Source organism: Salvelinus alpinus, chromosome 11 (genome assembly GCF_045679555.1).
Source record: "Salvelinus alpinus chromosome 11, SLU_Salpinus.1, whole genome shotgun sequence".
Classification (NCBI taxonomy): Eukaryota; Metazoa; Chordata; class Actinopteri; order Salmoniformes; family Salmonidae; genus Salvelinus; species Salvelinus alpinus.
In genome coordinates, this window is record NC_092096.1 from 49,931,251 (window position 1) to 49,956,121 (window position 24,871).

The following is a 24,871-nucleotide window of genomic DNA, read 5'->3' on the forward strand; positions in this document are numbered from 1 at the left end:
ACGTGTTTCCCATGCCAATAAAGAGAGAGAGAGAGAGAGAGAGAAAGAGAGAGAGAGAGAGAGAGAGAGAGATATTGATGGGTGGCTGGGTGGGGGATATTTTGGTGATGATGGTAGGCAGGGGTTAGGATAGCCTAGCCTACTACGAGGAGAGAGAGCCGAGCATGCAGGGTTTGTAGGCGGGGCCTAAACGGTAATCTCTTATATTGAAAACTCGAGCCGGTGGCTGGGAGAATTTGTATTTTATCCTGAATTTGAACAGTAGCCGCTGTAACCATCCATCCACCTCTTGCACCTGGCAATACACCTGCCGTTACCGACAACACTTGCACGAGACCTCCGGGCTTCACTAACGGTAAGAGGGAATTAATACATTTCACCGGCAGTGGCAGACATTTGGAGCACATTGGTGAGAATAGTCAAGATTATCGATCAGTCACGATAACGGTATCCATCCATGATCGATCATTATGATTTTGTTATAGTTGTCATATTTTAAATAATATTTTATTTCTAGGCCAAATTATGTTTTCATAGAAGGCACCTTATAGGCTACGTGTGATCAAGGGTATTCTGCATTGCCTTTCTATCTTGTCTCTCTAGCCTACCTAAACCTTTTCTCATATTCTGACCCGATTATTCCACTATCCCCATCCTATTCTAATCGGCCATTTTGTGTGGCCAAATTTAAGGAATTTACCCGAGAGACTGAGTTACAGCGGAGGCGATGGTAATGATAAAGCAATGAAACGATGTATAGACTACCCCGAAACTAGTCCATGGGCTACAATGCAGGTTTTATAGTCTACTGTGGGCCTATAGCATTATGGCATTGTGTGTCTGTCTGTATGTACTATAGTATAGGCAATGCGGATGAATGATGCCGATAGCCTATCTAATCGAATATGGACATGATCAAAGATTCATCCAATCACCGTTGAGGATGCAATCCTGGCGCTGTCACCACCATCACCCTCAGCCGAATATAATAAATGAATATAGTAATATGAAACAATAAAGATAACAAACATATGTTTATCAGATATCACCTTTCGGCATATCACTTTTGCGATATATTCATTTGTTAGGCTAGATCCAAAGATAGGCTATGCAGTTGCAGTCAGTATGGAATGCTGAAAGCCCCTGGAAAAGGAGTCGCATACATTTAGGCATAAAGGACAGATAGATGATGTGTGTGGGCGGATGGAAGCGGGGGATTTAGGGGGCAGGAGATGACATGCTACGATGAACAATTCCTTTATTCACAACATAGGCTATGTTGCATAAATATGCATCTGCGGCCGCAAAGCTATGGCACCAGTGAGGGAGCTGCTGAGCGGTGCGCGCGCCTCCGGTATGTGTACGTACAGCACGTGCTTGGATAGAGTCGTGACAGCTAGAATTCTTAGGTTCTCTAAACGTTGGTGCACGTGCGGCGCAATTTAGGTTATAGGCTATTTATCAGACTTTAGCTATAACAGCAATTCCTGTAATTATAGGTATAGGTTTAACTTAACATGTAAAGCATTCTAAGCAATGGTTATTTCCCAGCCTGTGACAGTTCCACCGTGCCCCGTATGCGCAGTTGGGTCGTGATTTATTCAAAGCCTGTTCTATTTCTCCACATTCCGTCTGGGTTGGGAAACTCGCTCACATTCGGCACGAGGAGCTGTGGGAGATGGAGTGAGACTTCTAACCAACCTGCTCTTCTAACCTTCTAACCTGCCCATATAGTGCGCGTGCCGTGCGCCAAAGAGCGCGTGTGCGTGCGCTCGCATTTTTGCTCCTCTCTTCGGGAATGAAGAGGGAATGCATGCATACTTTGTGATCTGATTCCACTTGGCAGTTTGGAATTCGGGAATGAAAGAGGGGAGACATGACTGTGTACTCATGATTAAATGTATCAAGAGACAGTTGATGAGGGAGAAAGATCGGAATGCACAACATTGAGTAGGACAGATTCAGGGCATCAAGGCTTGCAAACTGTCCAACCTTTTATAGATATACAGACAGTTCTCTCTTTCTTATCCTACTCTTTGATTTCTGGTCTGTCTCTCGCTCTCTCGCTCTCATCTCTCGCTCTCTCTCTTTCACTGTCTCTCTGTGTCTCACTCTAGATAGATTTGGGATGGAGTGAAGTAAGTGAGTGTCGCAGCATTTTCAAAGGACATGCACGAAGGACTTTGCTGAGCGTCCCACATGACACCCTGTTCCCTATGTAGTGCACTACTTTTGACTAGGGTCTGTAGGGTTCTGGTCAAAAGGAGGGAAATACATAAGGAAAAGGTTGCCATTTGGCACACAACCTGTGAGATTAATGAGCGTATAGGCGCTGGTGTGGCGGCAGGGGGGGGGGGGGGGGGGGGACCATTGTCCCGCTTGAGCAGTTATATGTTTTATCATGAAGGGCTGTCGTGGAAATTCAGTACTGAGAGAAACTTGGTCATTTTTTTCAAACAATCCTCTTAATTTAATATCGATTAATTATTGCAATAATGAGGCTGGTTGACCCCCCACTCTTGAGTGTTGGACTGAGTAACCTAACCCTTACACAAATGCAGAGTCCTGTATATAGCTGACACTAAGAATGCTTCATCGTGGTTGGTTCAACCACTTCATGCAGACCAAGGAGCATCATAAGCCACTCTGGGTTCATCCTGTCGTTATCTGCACGGGGAAGTGGTCTTAACCCCTCCCTGGCTTAGTTTCCCAGATGCAAGGATGATTTAGAGACGATGAGGAATTGTTCTAAACTCTTCCTGGCTATCTCTATCTCGGTTACACCGACCACATCTTGTCTATGGAATGCAGTCTTTAACGCATCTGTCAGCTCAAGCCATCTCTAGTGACCATACGCCCAGATTAGCTGCAGGGAACTAGGGTGGAGACCATAAAAACACAGACACTACTAGGACCGAAATGTCTTACTAATAGTTAAGTAAATAATTATTGAATATCCAACAAATCAGGTATGTATGCAATTTTTATATCACAGGGATCAGTGTGCGAATTACAGGTGGGGTGGGGGTCTCTTCTCTAAATGCAACAACAGTCAAACTTTGGGGAGTCTGTAAATAATGCTAATTTAACCATTCTCCCTTTTGTTTGAAATGCAATTTACCTGGGCATGAAAATGAAAGCTTATTCTAAATGAAACGAAGACCCCCACCTATATGTCATGCTGGAATTATTTTGGAGTGGACGAATATGCGCAGGTAGCCTGCTTTTTGAAGTGATTTGTTTGATAATCAGATGAAAACATCATGACTGGTTGTGTTCATGCCACATTAAAAAGTCATTCATTTTTGCCTTTAAATTTCATGTCTTTTACTATCAGGCCCATAAAAAAATTACACACTTAGGTACCATGAAAAGTTTGAGCCCCCCCACCCACCCACGCACAAACACCCCCCCCCCCCCCACCCCCACCCCACCCCTCTGCATCCGCTCTCCTTTTTTTTTATCCATTCACCCCTCATTCCTTCTATACACACACATTTGATTCCCCCCCCCCTCCCCCATCACATTCATCAACCCCCCCCCCACAACCCTCCTCCCTCCCGTCCCTCTTAACCCAAAAGTTTATTTATTCAGACTCGCTGGGGTGCCCTCTATACCCACACAGGACTGAGTACCGACCATGCAGTTTATAAAGGCTTGACAACACAACCACACACACACACACACACACACACACACACACACACACACACACACACACACACACACACACACACACACACACACACACACACACACACACACACACACACACACACACACACACACACACACACACACACACACACATATATTTTGGGGCGGCAGGTAGCCTAGTGGTTAGAGTGTTGGGCCAGTAACCGAAATGTTGCTAGATCAAATCCCTGAGCTGATAAGGAAAAAATCTGTCGTTCTGCCCCTGAACAAGGCAGTTAACCCACTGTTCCCCGGCAGGCTGTCATTGTAAATAAGAATTTGTTCTTAACTGACTTGCCTGGTTAAATTAAAAAAATTGTTGGTTGAAGTTCCTCATGTATTGCCTACACACTGATCTGAGATAAGTTCTGTGTTTTTCCACCCTAACGGTTAAGGTTAGGAGTGGGGGAGGTTAAGCTGATCCTAGATCTGTGTGGATTGGCTAACTCTCTTACCGGAGTGAGTGACAGATAGAGTTATGGGAAGGTAAGAGTGTTGATGAGTTCAGTGCAACAGCATCATTGTCAGCTATTCAGTCTTGTTAGTCTGTTGCTGCATTTGCTTGCTTGTGATGCAGACATTATTGTGATGCCGATCTGGGTCTTGTTCATTAGGCACAAAACGGAAGACAACAGACTGAAACAGGTAGGGACCTGTTACTTTTCCAATAAGAGATGTTAATTTCATTTTCCTTGCGTGTCCTAATAATCATGGTGATGCATGCCAGGGCATTTGTCCTGTGTCACCCACATTAGTATAATGGACCTCAAGGGAAACGGACTCATGCCTTCGTCATTCACAGCTGGATAAGAATAGCATGTTTGTTTCATAAGTGTTTTCCAAGACGTTTTCTTAACATAGAGATGCGAAAAGGGGTACTGTTTTGGTCGCACTCTCAAATTTTTCCTACTATCCCAGCTCATTGCATCAAACGGATGTCCGTTTTTGTTTAGGTTGATCAAATCAAATGTTATTTGTGACATGTTAGCGTGTTAGGGTTTGCTTGGTCCAGCGCAGCTCTAGTATGATGGGTGTCTATATTTCTGCAGCTCTAGAATTATGTGCGTCTGCATTTCTGCAGTTCTAGTATGATGTACAGGTAACTGCCAAAATAAAGGAAACACTTGAGTAAATGAGGAATACAAGGTATGTTTAAAGTAGGTACTTTCACACAGGTGTGGTTCCTGAGTTAATTAAGCAATTAAAACATCCCATCATGCTTAGGGTCATGTAAGAAAATGCCCAGTTGCTCATTATTCTTCGAACCATGGCTAGAAGAAGAGATCTCAGTGACTTTGAAAGAGGGGTCTCAAAGGAGCATAGAGGGTTTAAAGGGTGTGTGAGTGTGTGTGTGTGTCTCAGTCACCAGGTCTCAACCCAATTGAACACTTATGGGAGATTCTGGAGTGGCGCCTGAGAAAACCCTCAAATTATAGAATTTCTCGTGGAAGAAGGGTGTCGTATCCCTCCAAAAGAGTTCCAGACAAGGCGCATAGAAGCTGTTCTGGCGGTTTGTGGTGGCTCAATTCCCTATTAAGACACTTTATGTTAGTGTTTCCTTTATTTTGGCAGTTACCCGTAGGTCCATATTACTGCAGCCCTTCTAGTATGATCTAATATGTCTATATCAGTGGTTTCCAACCTTTTCTGTTCCGGGGACCACCAAAAACCTTCAAAAGCTGTTGAGGACCACCATCCATGGAGACGCACAATCTTTTAAGCATAAAATATACTTGCGATCATATTTAGTGAATTTTAGCAGTGAATGTAACAAATGAAAGGCCTATTATTATTAGAAACAATTTGTATTGTGAAAAATAATGTAAAATTGCTTACAATGCCATTAATACTCCCAAATATGATTGTTTTTGGATGTTTGTTTTTTAATAATAAAATATATATATAAAAGAATTTGCAGACCAGCTGCAGTACTCCCGCAGACCATGTGTGGAAAACCACTGTTCTACTCAAGTATGATCTAATACATATATATTTTCTGCAGGATGTACATTTCTATTTCTGTAGCTCTAGTATGATTTCCAAACCTAACCCAAGGATATTGTATGTAATTCTCCTTTAAAAAAACGTAGATAACCAGAGAGATGGGAAGAGGAAATTAGCCTTTTGAAATTATGCAATGTAAAACTGCCATATATCAGGATAATAAGTTTGGGATTTTGACAAAAAGTATAGGATGAGAGACAGATAGAGAGACAGAGAGAGAGAAAAAGAGAGAGAGATAGAGAGAGAGAAAGAAAGAGACAGAGAGAGAGAGAGACAGCAGGACATTAGAGAATGAGACATTTATATAAACAAGGAGATGTTCTGTAAAATGATGGGCTGATGAAGATGGGAGTAAAAAGAGGGGGAGTGGGAAATTTATACAAACGAGAGGAGGTACTGTACTCATGTTTGATGATGATGCCCTCAGACAACTGTTAAAACAGGCCACATATGGCGTTTTGATTACATGTAAACGTCATGTTCCATAGCGTGTGTGACGTCCTCTAGCGCAAAAATCATCTGATTAGAAGCTGCCCATAGGCACATATCTAGGATCAACTCAGGCAATCCCCAATCCTAAACCTAACCATTATAGGGGCAATGTCAAAACCGACTTCAGATCAGCTGCTCTGGGAGGGAAATACTGTACAGGGGAAATACTGTGTATAAATACGTCATGGGATTTTACCACAGAGAGTTATGTAAACACACAAGCATAAGCACATGGACTAGATCCAGAGGGAGGGAGTCAGGTCAAAGAGCGAGGGAGAGAAAGGGAGAGAGGGAGGGAGAGGGGATGAGGCTGCTGCCACGTGCGTTTGTTGTGTGTGTGTATGTTTTCGTGACAAAGAACGATAGAAAGAGATAGGGGCTACTACCCTCACGTTGCGCTGCCTATTGTGACGTATTTACAAAGACAAAACCGAACTGACACCAGGGGGATACCCTTTTACAATCACCTTGAAACAGTGCAGCAAAAGCCTTCATTAATGTAGCCTAATTCAGGAATCACGACGGATGTTCGGTATCTGCTTTGTGAAAAGTAAACGTCATCTCCAGTTGTAGATTGTGTTGATGCGTTCTCCCTATTCAGATGAGAGGACGGAGAAATGCATCGTGCCTATGCAAAATGATCATGCACGCACACACGTCTCGTGTGCTCGATGATGATGGGACGTATCGACGTGGCATTTTTACCTCACACGGATCGGCAGACACTGTTCGCTGAATAAATCATCCAAGATTAGAAGTGTGCGTGTTTGCGTGTCTGTGAGTGTCTGTGTGTGTGTGTGTGTGTGTGTGTGTGAGTGTGAGTGTGAAAGAGAGAGCGAGAGAAAGATAGAGAATCCTCAATCTTACCCCGTAAGGTCTTCGAGAAAGAGAACAAGGAAGGTCATAGGTGAGTATTTGATCCAGAAATAGAAGATGTGAAGAGTGTTATGTGTAATAGGTTAATTAAAGGTGTGATCAGTAATTTCGTCGTCCCCTAAAGGTGTGATCTGTCGTTTCTTTGTCCCTTGTGTGGCCCACGGGATAAAATTGACAAAATCAAATGGAAATCTCAACCCCCCCCCCCCCCCCCCCACACACACACAGTCACACACACACACCACTCACCTGAGTTATAGGATAGGTTATCGTGTTGATATTGGACTTACACTGCAATAGCGTGAAGTACTGAGGTCACACTTATTGCATACCACTCTTTGTTTTGGCTCTCTAAAACTCGTAATAACTTGGCCTGCAGGCCTATCGCTCCAATCCTCTGTGTTTAGCAGAAGAGTCAGGACAGTAGCGCGTGTGTGTGTGTGATGGTGTGTCTGACAGTGTGTGTATGTATATGTGTGTGTGTGTGTGTGTTTGTGCACGTGTGCAAGTATGTGCTTGTGTGTGTGTGTGTGTGTGTGTGTGTGTGTGTGTGTGTGTGTGTGTGTGTGTAGTCAAGAGTATCATCACCACAACACTGTGACAGCAGCATTGTAAAGCCTAAATCCTCCTCTTCGCTGTCATCCTCTGTTGTCATGTGATCCAGTTTAGTCAGTGTCACTGCTGTTTCAAATGGATAGGACGAAAGAGAATGTCAGGGCAAATGGATTTACTTTATTCTATGCTTTCTTAGTCTATTCTATTCTATCATATTCCATCCTTTTCTATCCTATTCTATCCTATCCTATCATATTCCATCCTATTCTATCCTATCCTATTCTATTCTATCCTATTCCATCCTTTTCTATCCTATTCTATTCTAGCCTATCACATTCCATCCTATTCCATCCTATCCTATTCTATTCCATTCCATTATATTGTCCTATTCCATCCTATTATATTCTATCCTATTCTATTCCAGCCTATCCTATTCTATTCTATCCTATTCCATCATTTTCTGTCCTATTCTATTCTAGCCTATCACATTCCATCCTATTCCATCCTATCCTATTCCATTCCAATTCTATTCCATCCTATTCTATCCTATCCTATTCCATCATTTTCTATCCTATCCCATCCTATTCTATTCCATTCCATTCTATTGTCCTATTCCATCCTATTATATTCTATCCTATTCTGTTCTATTCCATCCTATTCTATCCTATTCCATCCTATTCAATCCTATTCTATCCTATTATATCCTATCCTATTCCATCCTATTCTATTCCATCATATTCTATCCTATTCCATCCTACTCTGTCATATTCTATTATATCCTATTCTATCCTATCCTATTCCATCCTATTCTATCCTATTCTATTTCATCCTATTCTATCCTATTATATTCTATCCTATTATATTGTATCCTATTCTATGCTATTCTATTCTATCCTATTCTATATTGTTGTGAAATTGTTAGATATTACTGTTAGATATTACTGCACTGTTAGAGCTAGAAACACAAGCATTTCACTATACCCGTAATAACATCTGCTAAACATGTGTATGTGACAAATACAATTTGATTTGATTTGACACACTGTTTCTAAGAGATGGGAAGAAAGAAGAAATGGATTCCAATCTATTTAATTTATGCATATAGGCTTACTGTATACATTATGTGGTTTGAACATACACTATATATAAAAGTATGTGGACACCCCTTCAAATAAGGGAATTCGACGATTTCAGCCACACCCGTTGCTGACAGGTGTATACAATTGAGCACATAGTCATGCAATCTCCATAGACAAACATAGGCAGTAGAATGGCCTTACTGAAGAGCTCAGTGACTTTAAACGTGGCACCGTCATAGGATGCCACCTTTCCAACAAGTCAGTTCATCAAATTTCTGCCCTGCTAGAGCTGCCCCGGTCAACTGTAAGTGCTGTTATTGTGAAGTGGAGCAACAACGGCTCAGCCACACAAGCTCACAGAACGGGACCGCCGAGTGCTGAAGCCCGTAAAAATGGTCTGTTTTTGGTTGCAATACTCACCACCGAGTTCCAAACTGCCTCTGGAAGCAACAAGCCTAAGATCACCATACGCAATGCCAAGCGTCGGCTGGAGTGTTGTAAATTTCACCACCATTGGACTCTGGAGCAGTGGAAACACGTTCTCTGGAGTGATGGATCACGCTTCACCATCTGGCAGTCCAATGGACATATCTGGGTTTGGCTTATGCCAGGAGAACGCTACCTACCCGAATGCATAGTTCCAACTGTAAAGTTTGATGGAGCAGGAATAATGGTCTGGGGCTGTTTTTCATGGTTCAAACTAGGCCCCTTGGTTCCAGTGAAGGGAAATCTTAACACTACAACATACAATTACATTCTAGACGATTCTGTGCTTCCAACTTTGTGGCAACAGTTTGGGGAAGGCCCTTTCCTGTTTCAGCATGACAATGCCCCCGTGCACAAAGCGAGGTGCATACAGAAAGGGTTTGTCGAGATCGGTGTGGAAGAACTTGACTGGTTTGCGCAGAGCCCTGACCTCAACCCCATCAAACACCTTTGGGATGAATTGGAACGCCGGCCTCAAGCCAGGCCTAATCGCCCAACATCAGTGCCCAACCTCATCAATGCTGTTGTGGCAGAACGGAAGCATGTCCCCAAAGCAATGTTCCAACATCTAGTGGAAAGCCTTCCCAGAAGAGTGGAGGCTGTTGTAGTAGCAAAGGGGTGACCAACTCCATATTAATGCCCATGATTCTGGAATGAGACGTTCAACAAGCAGGTGTCCACATACTTTTGGTCATGGAGTGTGTCACTTGGTGCCTCTTTGGTCAGCATGTTTGCTTGCCTGCCAACCAAACGTCAGCAAGAACATCATGCAGAAACGACCTTCCCATCCTCTCTTCTCCTCCTTACACCATGCACCTCTGATAGGCTTTTGTGTTTCTGTAATGGACAGGTGTCTGTTTACACTCTTAGAAAAAAGGGTTCCACAACGGTTCTTCAGCTGTCCCCATAGGAGAACCGTTTTTGGTTCCAGGTTTGGTTCGGGTTCCATGTAGAACCCTCTGTGGAAAGGGTTCTATATTGAACCCAAAAGGGTTCTACCTAAAACCAAAAGGGTTCTACCTGGAACCAAAAAGGGTTCTCCCATGGGGACAGCCGGAAGAACCCTTTTAGGTTCTAGATAGTACATTTTGTCGTAAGAGTGTATCTGTGTAGTAATTATCTTTCTCATGTGATATTTAATTTCACCGAGGAGGTTAACAGATAGAAAAACGAGTGAAGTGTTCACGTGGGTCGTAGACAGTGGCGTGTGTGTGTGCGCGCGTGTGTGTATATGTGGACGGTCGATTGATTGGAAGGGCGCTGCTGAGGTGTGTATTGATGTCATGCTAAAGTCCATGTGGCAGTTAGTGATTCACTGTGTGTGTGGTGTGTGTGTGTGTGTGTGACACTGTCACTGCGCCCCCCCCTCCCCCTCCTCCCCCAGTGAGTTTATGGCACCATGCCTATGCATGCCAGTTGATGGAAAAGTACCAGTTAGAGACAGGGAGTGTGTTAGGTCTGGTGGGGCCAGACAGTGTTTTCTCTGTCCCAGGCAGGCGGCCTCCCTCCCTCCCTCCCCCAGCCCAGACACATCTCCCATCGACAGATTATCGGAAATGTCTGGCCCTGCTTCACTGCTTCAGCTAGAATCCTCATTCCCCCTGGGGCCAACTAACACTAACTGTCCATGCATGGGACAGAGAACACACACACAGATGGAGACAGAGATACACTCTTACACACAGAAATACACACAAAAAAAATATGAAAATGTATGCACTCACTACTGTAAGTCACTCTCGATATGAGTGTCTGCTAAATGACTAAAACGTAAATGTAAAATGTACACACATATTACACACGGACGGAGAAACGCGCACACATGGACACACACACGCATACGAATGCATACACACATGGACACACACCCAGGCTTTAACCACTCAATAATCTCTGCACCTTTCCGGAATCCCTTTCCAACGACCTGAGCCCTCCTCTTCTCTCGCTCGTTTCGCCCCATTCTTTTCCCAAGCTCAGAAAAATGTGATTGTTTTCCCGAGTGAGCCAGTGTTTTCCCGAGGAATCCAGGGAAGCGGGTGAGGGGGAATTACCGAAGGGATTAGGGGGATAGGGGGTTGGCAGAGGGGGGCGCGCCACAGGGACGGATGCCAGTCGCCTCTCTCTGTGCCACATACAAACTGTTGCCAAACTGGACGGGCAAACTGGGCTGGCGTCCTGGCGGTGACCAGAAATCACATTAGTGCCGTCTGTGTGGTTAGGGGTTGTGTTGTCTGTGTTTTTCCTGACCAAGACCCCGTCCACTCTGGTCAAAACATTGGGATGTGGTAGTAAGTTAAGAGGTTATGGTTGTGTAGACTGCCTGACCAAGACCCTTTGAGGTTGACGTGTTTTGAAGCTACTTACTCTGTCTGACCAATGCCCATTGATGTTAAAGTTGACCTATTGATGTGAATTACAGAACAAGTGTTGTGAAGCATAAAGTATACAGGCATCTAAACAGTGTATGGGTGTAATAGGAATTGCCAGGACTGTAAATGGGGAAATGTAAGATCACTAAAGTTGCATATATTTGCATATATGCATATATTTATATAGTATTATACAGGGCGCATTTGGAAAAGAGACCTAGGTCTCAATAACATAAAGGTCAAAAAAGGTTAAAAAAAACAATATTAATAATATTTAGTTTAGCGTGATTAAACAATGTTTAGCATATTCATATAAATCATGTGTATTACATTGGGGTGACAGGTAGCCTAGTGGTTAGAGCGTTGGGCCTGTAACCGAAAGGTTGCTAGATCAAATCCCCAAGCTGACAAGGTAAAAATATGTTGTTCTGCCCCTGAACAAGGCAGTTGACCCACTATGCTTAGGCTGTCATTGTAAATAAGAATTTGTTCTTAACTGACTTGCCTACTTAAGTAAAGGTTAAATGGAAAATATACAGTTTATTAGGTACACCCATCTAGTACTGGGTCAGCCTCCAGAACAGCCTGAATTCTTCAGGGAATGGAATTGTTGCTCAATTGGTATCAAGGGACCTAACGTGTTCCAGGAAACCATTACACCGCCTGTACCATTGACACTAGACAGGATGGAGCCATAGACTCATGCTGCTTTTGCCAAATCCTGACTCTGCCATCAGCATGACACAACCCGTTGTGGTCGTCTGCTGCAATAGCCCATCCGTGACAATGACAGTCGAGTTGTGGGTTCCAAGATGCCATTCTGCACACCACTGTTGTACTGTGCCGTTATTTGCCTGTTTGTGGCCCCGCTGTTACTGTAGCTTGCACCATTCTTGCCTGTCTCCTTCGACTTCTCTCATCAACAAGCTGTTTTCGCCCAAATGACTGCCGCTGACTGGATGTTTTTTGTTTGTCGCACCATTCTCGGTAAACCCTAGAAAGACACTGTTGTGCGTGAAAAGCCCAGGAGGCCGTCCATTTCTGAGATTCTGGAACCGGCGCGCCTGGCAACGACGATCATACCACTGTCACTTAAGGTCACTTGTTTTGCCCATTCTGACGTTCAATCGAACGATAACTGAATGCGTCTATGCCTGTCTGCCTGCTTCATATAGAAAGCCACGGCCACACGACTCTGCTACGGTCTGTAGGAGCGAACCATTTTCGTGAACGAGGTGTTGTACCTAATAAACTGGCCATCGAGTGTATAAATATGCTAAACATTGTGTTATTCACACTAAACTACATTCCCCCATTAAATTGGGTATTTGTCATCTTTCTTTTTGAAGGAATCTTTGCGTACCTAGCAGCTTTGGAGAAATGCTGGATGTGAGTTCTGCAGCATATTTCCCTTCTGTCGAACCTGCTGTTCAGTATTTCTCCTTAAAGGCCCAATGCAGCTATTTTATAGCAATATCAAATTATTTTTGGGTAACAATTAAGTACCTTACTATAATAGTTTTCCATTAAAATTGTCAAAAAGAAACACAAATCGCTTTTTAGCGATTTTATTGGCCTATTAACTAATTTATCACCTGATGATGTCATCAGGCAAGCCGAAACTCCACCCATGCAAAACCTGCGGATTAGAAGGTCATGTGTAGATTGTATTTTCAACCAGCAACAATCAGGATATAACACAGATAAAAATGTGTCACACTTTTACAGTGTAAATTTCATAAGCTGTTGTACAATATGATACAAAACAGAATTTTGACTGCACTGGCCCTTTAAGATTGGATGTTATTTATCTATTTATCTCTAGAGTATATACTGTAGCTTTACTTTACTGGAGTTAAATCAGATCACATTCTCAATTACAGCAACGGATGTGCTTCCTGTCCATTTGCTTTATAGGCCTGCTCCTGGTCCCTAATCAGATTTTTGCACTCTCTCGCCCTTTCTCTTTCTCCCTCTTCCTGATCTCTATTGATCTCTCTCCCTCACTCCCTCCTCTCATTCTCTTTATATCAATCTATCTCCCTCCAATCCCTTCTCTCTCACTCCTTCACTATTTCTACCCGATCTCTTCATTTATCTATTCCTCTCTCTCTTATTTGACCTTTTCCACCCTTCTCTCTCACTCTCCTACTCACCTCCATCTTCTTCTCTTCCTCTCTACTTTCTCCAATATTCTTTCCTCTCCTCTATTCCCCCCTTTCTCACTCCCTTCTTCTGGCCTTCCTCCCTCTCCATCCCATCTCTCCCCCTCCATCCCTTCTTCCTGTCGCCAGCTGTAAAGATGAAGATTGAGAACAGCCTGCCCCGCCCCCAGCTCCCCGAGAACCCTCCCCAGACGGGCCTCCAGTTCACCGTGGCGACAGAGGAGGACTTTGAAGAGATCATGGCGATGAGCCAGGACATCTATGGAGGGCTGGACTACCTGCCGACCCGCTACACCGCCTGGCTGTCCGAGTCCAACCGCACCGTCATACTGGCCCGCAAGCAGGGCAAAGTGGTGAGAAAAGGTTATAAAGTGTGTCATAAGCATGTTGTAGCATGTTTATAAAGATGTTATTAAGGTGTTGTAAGAGTGTTAGGAATGCTACCAGGCCTGGCAACAGGAGACCAACTGTACCGTTGTACTGGAGTGCAAACAGGGCAAAGTGGTGAGAAAAGGCTATAAACGGTATTATAAGCTGTCATAAGGGTAATATAAACATGTCATAGCTTGTTTATAAGGGGGTTATTCAGCTGTAAAAAGGTCTGTATTAGGAACTACCAGTACCTGCCCACGTGCTACACCGCCTGGCTGTTCGAGACCAACCACACTGTCATACTGATGCTTGCAAACAAACAGGGCAAAGTGGTGTGAGGAGTTACAAGAGTCTTCAAGGGTGATACCATAGAAATAGAATCCCTGGAGGTTAGGAGTGGCCTACTTTGGAACCATTGAGAGTTACAGTTGAAGTCAGAAGTTTACATACACTTAGGTTGGAGTCATTAAAACTTGTTTTTCAACCACTCCACAAATGTCTTGTTAACAAACTATAGTTTTGGCAAGTCGGTTAGGACATCTACTTTGTGCATGACACAAGTAATTTTTCCAACAATTGTTTACAGACAGATTATTTCACTTATAATTCACTGTATCACAATTCCAGTGGGTCAGAAGTTTACATACACTAAGTTGACTGTGCCTTTAAACAGCTTGGAAAATTCCAGAAAACGATGTCATTGCTTTACAAGCTTCTGATAGGCTAATTGACATCATTTGAGTCAATTGGAGGTGTACCTGTGGATGTATTTCAAGGCCTACCTTCAAACTCAGTGCCTCTTTTCTTGACATCATGGGAAAATCAAAAGAAATCAGCCAAGACCTCAGAAAAAAAATTGTTGACCTCCACAAGTCTGGTTCATCCTTGGGAGCAATTTCCAAACGCCTGAAGGTACCACGTTCATCTGTACAAACAATAGTACGCAAGTATAAACACTATGGGACCACGCAGCAGTCATACCGCTCAGGAAGGAGACGCGTTCTGTCTCCTAGAGATAAACGTACTTTGGTGCGAAAAGTGCAAATCAGGAGGACCTTGTGAAGGACCTTGTGAAGATGCTGGAGGAAACAGGTACTAAAGTATTTATATCCACAGTAAAACGAGTCAGTAAAACATAATCTGAAAGGCCGCTCAGCAAGGAAGAAGCCACTGCTCCAAAACTGCCATAAAAAAGCCAGACTACGGTTTGCAACTGCACATGGGGACAAAGATCGTACTTTTTGGAGAAATTTCCTCTGGTCTGATGAAACAAAAATAGGACTGTTTGGCCATAATGACCATTGTTATGTTTGGAGGAAAAAAGGGGAGGCTTGTAAGCCGAAGAGCACCATCCCAACCGTGAAGCACGGGGGTGTCAGCATCATGTTGTGGGGGTGCTTTGCTGCAGGAGGGACTGGTGCACTTCACAAAATAGATGGCATCATGTGGGAAGGAAAATTATTTGGTTCACAAAGGAAATGTGGGCAGAACAAAGCCCTGACCTCAATCCTATAGAAAATTTGTGGGCAGAACTGAAAAAGCGTGTGTGAGCAAGGAGGCCTGCAAACCTGACTCAGTTACACCAGCTCTGTCAGGAGGAATGGGCCAAAATTCACCCAACTTATTGTGGGAAGCTTGTGGAAGGCTACCCAAAATGTTTGACCCAAGTTAAACAATTTAAAGGCAATGCTACCAAATACTAATTGAGTGTATGTAAACTTCTGACCCAATGGGAATGTGATGAAAGAAATAAAAGCTGAAATAAATCATTCTCTCTACTATTATTCTGACATTTCACATTCTTAAAATAAAGTGGTTATCCTAACTTACCTAAAACAGGGTATTTTTACTAGGGTTAAATGTCAGGAATTGTGAAACTGAGTTTAAATGTATTTGGCTAAGGTGTATGTAAACCTCAGACTTCAACTGTATATTACCTAGAAATAACAAGAGAATTACAGATAATGTTCACACAAAGTGTATCTCTTCAGCTGTTCATAATCTCCCTCCGTCTTTCTCTCCCCCTCTCCTTTCTTCCCCATCCCCTTCTCCTTTATCTCTCCGTTCCTCCCCTCTCCCCCCCACCAGATTGCCCTGGAGTCAGTGTGTGTGATAGATGACGGTGACACCATGCTGGTGGAGGGGTTACGTGTGGCCCCCCAGGAGAGGGGGAAGGGCGTGGCAGGGGTGCTTCTGCGGTTCTGCTCTCAGCTGGTCAAGTCCAAGTGGCCTGAGGTGAAGGTGACCAGGCTGACCCGCGACGACCAGCTGGGGCCCAAGGATTTTCAGAAGTACCGCCTCATCACCAAACAGGTAGGTATTGGTTAATTGGTTAATTTGTTGCTTGCCTGATTGGTTAATTGATTGATTCGTATTGTAAGCCTTCCAAATTTCCAACATTTTCGTCCTATTTCTGACTAGAAACCATTATAACTCTAGTCCACTTGTGTCAGGAAATCATGTTCTACCAAAATGACAGATTTCCCCTTTCACAACAGTCTATTAACCAACCATACAACCTTCTCTTTACCCTACGTCCTTTCACCACCGCCTCTCTCCGAAAGGGCATCCTGCTAGTTCGCTTCAATGCCGAAGACCTCAAGCTCCGGCTCTCCGAACTGGGGCTGCATGTGACCCTCCCTCCCTCCTCTGAGGGTACCCCCCAGGGTTCTGACACCCCCCTGGTTCCCCCGGTCCTTCTGGACCTCAACGAGGCCCACCAGATGTTCCTCAACTCTGGCCTGATGTCCGACGTACTCCCTAACGCTACCATCGTCCAGGACTGGCAGCCGTTCAAGCCCCTACCCAGCAACATGGCCATTCTTCTGAAGAAGGTAAAATGTTATATCATAATGAGGACCTCTATGGAAACAAGTTGGTTGACTTTATCGTGTTTAGGGTTGCAAAATTCCTGTAACTTTCCCAAAATTCCCAGGTTTCCCAGAAATCTCGGTTGGAAGACTCTCGGAATAAGGAGAAAATAAGCATCTGTAAAACTTGGGAAAGTTACCCTAATTTTGAAACCCAAAAGTTTTTAAAATCCTTGATTATTTTCAATGTATTGCTCTACTCCCATGGCTGAAGCAACTCTATACGTATTTCACATTTCTCAAATAAAATGAATTCATTCATTCATTCAAGGACATCGACTGGATGGTGGACGACCGTGACGTCCCCGCCGTGGCCAGCCTCTGCACCCACCCCTTCCGGGTGCCTGGAGGTCCTTACCGAGTTGGTGACGACACGTACTACCTCAACATCGACGTGTTCGGTAAGGACATAGGCCTGGTGCTCCAGCAGTTCCTGAGTCACCTCCGGCGCCACACAGCCACCCTGAAGGGGTACGTCATGTGTCAGATGTTTCTGGATCCTCCCATGTGGAAACCCATGGTCGAATTCTGTTGCCAGACACTGAAGGTGGAGCTGGTTAAGGAATATACAGAGCAGTGCGTGGTCGAGTCGGATGTCATGTAGCTGGCAGAAGAGGAAGGAGGAAGAGGAAGAGGAGAAACAATATGAAGGAAAAAACAGGAAAAGTTGACAAATTCAGAAAATGTTTCAGAGACCCAACGAATGAACAAACCACATTCTCTTTAGAAAATGAAATGGAAAAGTTCCCTAAGAAACTTCGGAACGATTAGCAACAAACTCCCTAAGCAAGTCTATAGTGAAACAACTTAGAAGCAGCATTAGATTTGCAATATGTTTGATATTAATACTACCGCTAACAAAAAATATTTTAGGAAAAAAGGCAGTTATTCGAAATACCTTTGACAAATTAGTTTCAATTAATTTCTCCGTCTTTTACCATTCAGTCATCGCAGAAATCGAACTCTTAACAACAGGAGTAACTTTATGCTAACGTTACTCCTTTAAAAAAAATCGAAAATGCAAGCTAGTTTAGGGTATGTCATACCGTTTAATCCTTTTTTTTGTTGTAAATATAAAGTATAAATATGTACACATTCTGAATTGCAAATAAGTCTGCACAACTCTTGAGGCACTTTATTAAATCATATGAGCTGTTGTGCTAACGTGCAAGTGATGAAGTGAGGAATAGAGGAGTTGGTTTACTTTTAGAGATAACTGATTTTAACTGATTCAGAACGCATCACTCCCATCCATAGTAATGGTAGAAATCCTTTTTGGACTTATTCTATCTAACACCAAACCAATGCCCAAATACTGTTGAACAAACAATAGCCCTTCAGTGAATCTTACCTAGCATTTGCACGCTTATAATTCACACTAAATGGCTGAAACGCAACAACTAGAAACACACTTAGCTCATAACACTAAAACCTGGCCAGTTAACTTTTAAAACTATTTAGTTGTCTTCGTTGTTTTTTTTAACAGTCACTCAGTTGTTTTGTTTTTAAGCACTTGACCATATTGCTAATTTATTGCTACTTTTCCACATGTACTTGAATGCATCAGTAGTATGTAAAGAGGTAATATATTAACAAGCAGAAGCTTTCTGGAGGCTTTCCTATAACAATGTGCAATCTAAGCTCACTCTATAGTAGATTGCTAACAGTGTGAAGAAGGTAGATGTACTACACAGTATTCCGCAAAGACTCAAACAATTGAACTAATATAGTTGAGATTGACTTAACATTAACAACATTGTTCAGTAGCTAGAGAAATATTTCAACGGTAAACGTCGCCATCACAAATATTATCTGACAACCTTTGTAAAGGTTGAATTCTAGTCCCTCGTGGTGGTTGAAAACATCAACATAGATACTACAGTCACTCTAAGACACTTCATATCCACTCTACGAAGCTCCATAGCCACCCTAAGAAGCTTCATAAGCTTTGGCACGTGGTAAGAGCTCAGCAAATCTCAAAGGCCTCATAACCACTCTACAAAGCTTCATAGCCACTCTACTAAGCTTTATAAGCTTTTGGCTCTTTGCTCTTGGACGTTCCCTTTAAGAAGTGATGCTTTTGACATGACGTAGCACTGAACGAGCCTACATTGCAACCCCCAAATTGAGACTGAAGCCATCTAAAACCACTACAGAAGAGATACTGGCCATTCTATGGACTCTCCAACCTGCCCTCGTTGTAAAAGGGACCTTGTTGTAAGGGATGAATTGGACGGCGGAAGAGAATATCTTTTTTTTATTTTTTTGGTACACTGACCCTTGTCTGGACACCCCATCTGTCATCCTCCTGTCTTTCCGAGACGAAAGGTCACACATGCACTCACACATGATGAATGAAGGATTGGACTGGATTGATATCGGACGATAGATGGACAAGATGCCTGGAGAAAGTGGAATGAAGAATGAAGCAAATGTCATACCGGAGTCCATATTCGTCAAAGCAAAACAGAAACAACAAAACAATACTTTGTAAAGGCTGATGATGATTTTCTCAGTTCTTTGAGAAGCACTTCCTATTTTTTTCACCCATTGAAGAAGCAAAGCTGGACTGACCCCCCTTTTTTGCTGCAGCTAGTCGTGAGGAAGAGGAAGATAAAGATTTTAGCAACATGAATCCAGTGGTGAAGAGAAGAAGAGAAGTAGTACACAAGCAATCCTACATAGATGTATTTTTAACAAGATTGTCATTCACATTCTAACCCATTTACATCTACCAATTCATACACTCCACTCCCACCCGGCTCTAAAGTCTTACCCCTACCCCACATACGAAACCCCACATGAAACCCCCCAGACAAATCATTTCTGAGAAATTCTCCATGATATGGGAAGGTAGAGCTTTTCCTCACAATCAAGAACAACCCCTCTCGCATTCTCTCGTTCCTCATGAATAGATTCAAGACCAATTAAAAGCCACTGAGTTTAAAACATCATTATGTAGATTATCGTCAACTCTTGGCTGGTCAAAGGTAAGGGGCCCTGGTTGTACTGTCATATCCATGCTGGCCATCTGGTGTATGTAAATGGTCTTGGAGAGCCTGCTTTCCTGCTGCTAGTGTGTGAACAGAGGACCAGATGACGAGGGTTTTACTATTCATGAAACTTAAGTAAAACGTTATTAACCTAATATGAACATTACTTGGCTTCTCGTTCATGAAACCTATTCCGAAAATTGCCTAGTTAATTGTGGCATCGTAGGCTACACAAGTGAGTAATACATTTCCGTTGGTGTTGGACATTCATGAATAGAGATCCGTGTATTTACAGGAAAGTCAGTGAGATGGGAGCAGAGGAGCTAATTTGTCTCTCTGATAAGACAGAATAGTATATCCCTGTTTGACATTTTGAAAATGATCCTCTTTTCTCTCCAGTCCAGTCCACACCCCATATCTGAGTTTGTCTGTCTGTCAGTCTGTCTGCACAACTGGCAAATGGAAAGCAGTTCTACTGTTCCTTCCTGGTCTCCGTAATAACGGAGCTCTCAGTTCTTAAAAGCATCCGAGTGTCAGTGAGCAGTGTGATATAGCTATCTTATAATAACACAGTGTCATGGTGGTTTGACGGTGGTGGACGTTGCATGGTCTCAGATAGACAGTGTTGTATTGTGTACCCAATATACCCTGCAAAGTCCACAGACCCACTGATCCAATGGCTTTCCAAGACCATATGGCTAAATTGGATACCACAGCACGGCCCAAGGATACGACAGGGAGGATGTATTTGGTTGGAGGGTGAACACGCTAGGTAAACTTACCATATCTGATATGATACACATGCACACACACACGCACGCACACACACACACATACACGCATCAAGTCCACACAAAAGGACATTTCACCTTCCCAAAAACTACCCCTCAGCCCCATCACACCCATGCAATCTATTGCCCAAATGCCCACTTACCCCCACAACAACATGTCCTAATCTATGTTGTATCTACTACCACAGGGACAAGGTTGTTGTCATACGAACTGCCTCAGTGCCCAACATACCCACCCAGGAAAGACTGTCTATACCCATGTTCTCCATCTTCACTTAGACTATACAAACGGTTGTCTGGTGAATTGGAGGTTTGTCTGTGTTGTCTAGTATATTTATATATATTTGACCTACAGATATGTGCACAGTATTTCAGAGGGATGTGGGATTCAGTAGGTATATTCTGTCTTGGTACTTATTTGATTATTTGTAAAGGTATGTTGGGTTGTGTGTTTGAGGGAAAGCTCGAAGGGCAACGTTTGGTAGAGATCCAAAGAGATTGGATTGGTTCTAGACTGCTTCAAAATGAATTTGTCTACCATCAGATAATTCCGATTGATCAAAAGACTCTATAGCAGATAGTCCAAACACTCCGATTTATCCTTGCACTCAGAGATGTTCTCTAGAGAAGTACAAGTCATCCACTGTTCTGAAACATTCTAAACAAACTCTCTGCCCTCCCTTGTCCCCAAGAGCACACAAACACAGCAAAGAGAATGAATGGTTTTTAACCAACAGCTTTGGAAATAGATATGGTCTATCTTTTAGGGTTTCCTAAAGCACTGTGTATGTGACAGACATGCACTTTACATGTGAAAGCTACTGTATGGATATGTACTAAACCAAGAGGAGGGTACTTCATACTCTAACCATCCCTGATAGCGCTGGTTTGATTTGGTTTTTTTTTATACAATGAGGTTACTGTTACTGTGCTACCACCGAGTCGGATCTCGGGCTAATGATGGTAAAGTAAGCATTTTGTTCAGCCGATTCATTCGCCCTCTGCCGCAGTGATTCTGTTGGGGAGGGCAGCAGGGCAGCGAATGAAACGGGGGTCTGTTCAAAATGATTGATGGAGTGTTGGGAATGGAATGGAAAGATGAACGGAACACTCGATAGTGTTCTAATGTGTTCTGTCTCGCTGCCATCGTCGTCAACGGCGATGTTAATCAGCCATGGTTACAATCGCCACGGTTACGCGACTCAGAGCAAAGATAAGATCTCCGTTGTGAATTAATTCTTTCTCGTTATGAATCTGATTGGATGCTTAATTGGTTGATTAAACATAATAATCATACATACTCATTATTGATCACATTTGATGTACAAACAGTGCTTTGATTTACAATTCTGGTGACTGTCGATGGCTGGTTATCATCTTGCTATGGGTTTGTGTTCTCCAATTGTACAAATTGTTAATCTTGTCTGAGATTCTTTCATTTTTTACAATTATTTTATCTTATACTAATTATTTCCTCTTATCTACCCTGTATTTTTCCACCATCCCATTTTTTTCATTTTAATTCCTCACCCATGTTCACATTGTTCTTAAAACCGCTCAACATTTAATCTCTTTAAATCTAGATTTGGTCTTTTTGAACGCAGAGACGGTTATTATTGAAAGCCTGAGCTGTCATGAATTAGATATAGCAGAGACATGTTACAGTTGTTAGCATTTTGTCTGACAGGGAGCATGAAAGGTGCCATGGGATGTGTTTCAAACACAGGGAAGATTGTATTGTCTCAAACTTGTAGTGGTAACATTGCTTGGTCCCAGATCTGTATGCGTTTCAACCATCTCCTCTGTCTTTGATAGTCAGAGAAAGTTGATTAAAACACATACTGATCTGGGACCAGTCTAGTGGCTAGTGGTAGCTATGCTCGGTGGTGGAGAAGGAGAGAGTAAAACGAACCCCTCATCCTTCATTTAGGAAATGGCTTTTCACTTCTTTTTTTGGGGGGGCCTGGTCGCAAAGACAGACGAGGGAGGGAGAGATGGAGGGAGGTCATAGAGGATATGGGGTTGAGGGAAGGAGAGGTCAGGGAGAGCAGGAGAGTAGGAGGGGAAGGAGGGATGGTGTGGGGGTTGTGGAAGAGGAGATTAGAGTAGAGTAACAGGAGTCGCTCTCTCTCTCTATTATTGCATTACCACTTTGGTAATTAAAGGTCATAAGAGGTTGGAAAAACCAGGGGAGGATGGTTACAGTAGGAACTGTAGACTACTGTACCCCAGGCACCCTGAAAACATTCTGTGAAGCTTTGTAGCCACACTAAGACGCTTTATAACCACTCTATGAAGTTCCATACTGTAGAGTCTCAGCTTTTACCCTCAGGCAAAAACGTGGGGGGAGACAGAGATAGCAACAGAGAGGAAGAGGAAGAGGTGAATGACAACCGAGGACGAGGCCGGTCAAACTATTTATACATACTACCATTGATATGTATCCACACTATGTGTCCTTGTAGACACTACAACAGGGCTCTCCAACCCGGTTCCTGAAGAGCTATCCTCATGTAGGTTTTCGCTCCAACCCCAGTTGTAACTAACCTGATTCGGCTTATCAACCAGTGATTAGAATCAGGTGCGCTATTTTAGGGTTGGAGTGAAAACCCACAGGACGGTAGCTCTCCAGGAACAGGTCTACAGCCTGTGTCTCATTGGCTGTGTTGTGAGTGATAGATTGTCTTTTCTGGTCACCAGTTATTTTGACTGGGTTACATTTTTCACACAACCAGTGTTGTCTTTACATCTGCTCTCCAGGGTAACTAGAGAACCAGGAAGTCAAGTGAGCGCTCTATGCTGTTCTGTATGCAGAGGCTCTGTCCGGAAGGACACTCTATTCCCTACATAGTGCACTAATTTTGACCAGAGCCCTTATCAAAATGGGCCGCCCCCTTTTGATGGCCCTCGGATCAATTCAGTTGGGATCTCAACTTACTGTTGCAAGTTAGAATAGTAGAATACACAAGGTTCTCTGCTCTGCTGGCCAGTATTTATCTCCGCTCATACACAAGTAATAAAGGGCTAGTGTACTAATTTGATGGAGAAAATGTATTTTAATATTTTAATATATAAAAATAAAAATGTGATTTATCATGGGGTGTTGAAGTACCCTTAGCACCCCTACTTCCCGCGGCTATGCAAACATTTCTCTCCATCCTATAGCAAAATGTGTAGAATTGCAGGAAATGAGTTATAAAATTGGTAAATCTCTCTGCCCCATAGGAAAATGTGGAGAATTGTAGAAAACTTGCTTTAAAACTGCTACATTTTCTCTACACCCCATGGCAAAATGTGTAAAATTGCACAGAAGTACCACTAAAGATTCTAAAATGTTCTCTCAGCTGGCAAGAGGGGGGCTGTTAAAATAATTTGCTGCCAATGTGATGGGGGGTATGCACATATGGGTACGCAGACCCGCGAGTAACTGTGGTCCCTCATGATGAGTTCAGATTTTTTGTGTCCCCACCTCCACCCAAGTTGCCCATCCCTGATATAGGGAATAGGGCTCTGGTCTACAGTAGTGCACTATATAGGGAATAGGGTGCCGGTTCAGACACACGGTCAGGGTTTCCTTTCAAAACTAAAATACATTTAATCCCCTATGGGGAGGTGAGAACCAGCAAGGTTTGTATTTATATATATATATATAGACTAACTCCATATGAGATGGAGTTGAAGGCCCATCGCCTGCTGATGGCAGGATAAATGATACTGTAAGGGGCCCTAAACACACACATACAAACATATACACACACACACACACACACACACACACACACACACACACACACACACACACACACACACACACACACACACACACACACACACACACACACACACACACACACACACACACACAAACACACACACTTTACATGCGTCGACGTGAACACAGGCAGGAGTGTCTATTCCTCTCCTAAACTGCTTACTGCTTACCCAGCGACACTGAAGAGGCTACGCGACAGTTAGCTAGAGTTTCAACCAGACTTTCTCCCCGTGTGTGTGCGTGCGTGCATGCCTGCGTGTGTGCGTAATCTGTCGATGTGTCACAGTGTCTGGTTGCACGGGGAGAGAGACAGAGACCCTTTTCAGTCAAATAGGGCAATGGTCTCCTTAC

At 43.3% G+C, this 24,871-nt stretch overlaps 1 protein-coding gene across 1 annotated transcript; it reads left to right on the forward strand.

Annotated features, from left to right (window-relative positions):
* The first annotated feature begins 225 nt into the window (after positions 1-225).
* Positions 226-19,219, forward strand: nat16 (N-acetyltransferase 16). The gene is made up of 5 exons (XM_071333352.1): positions 226-355; positions 13,852-14,075; positions 16,183-16,407; positions 16,659-16,928; positions 17,236-19,219. Exons 2-5 carry the CDS (start codon positions 13,860-13,862, stop codon positions 17,566-17,568), a joined length of 1,044 nt encoding a protein of 347 aa, XP_071189453.1. The 5' UTR covers positions 226-355; positions 13,852-13,859; the 3' UTR covers positions 17,569-19,219.
* The last annotated feature ends 5,652 nt before the right edge of the window (positions 19,220-24,871 follow it).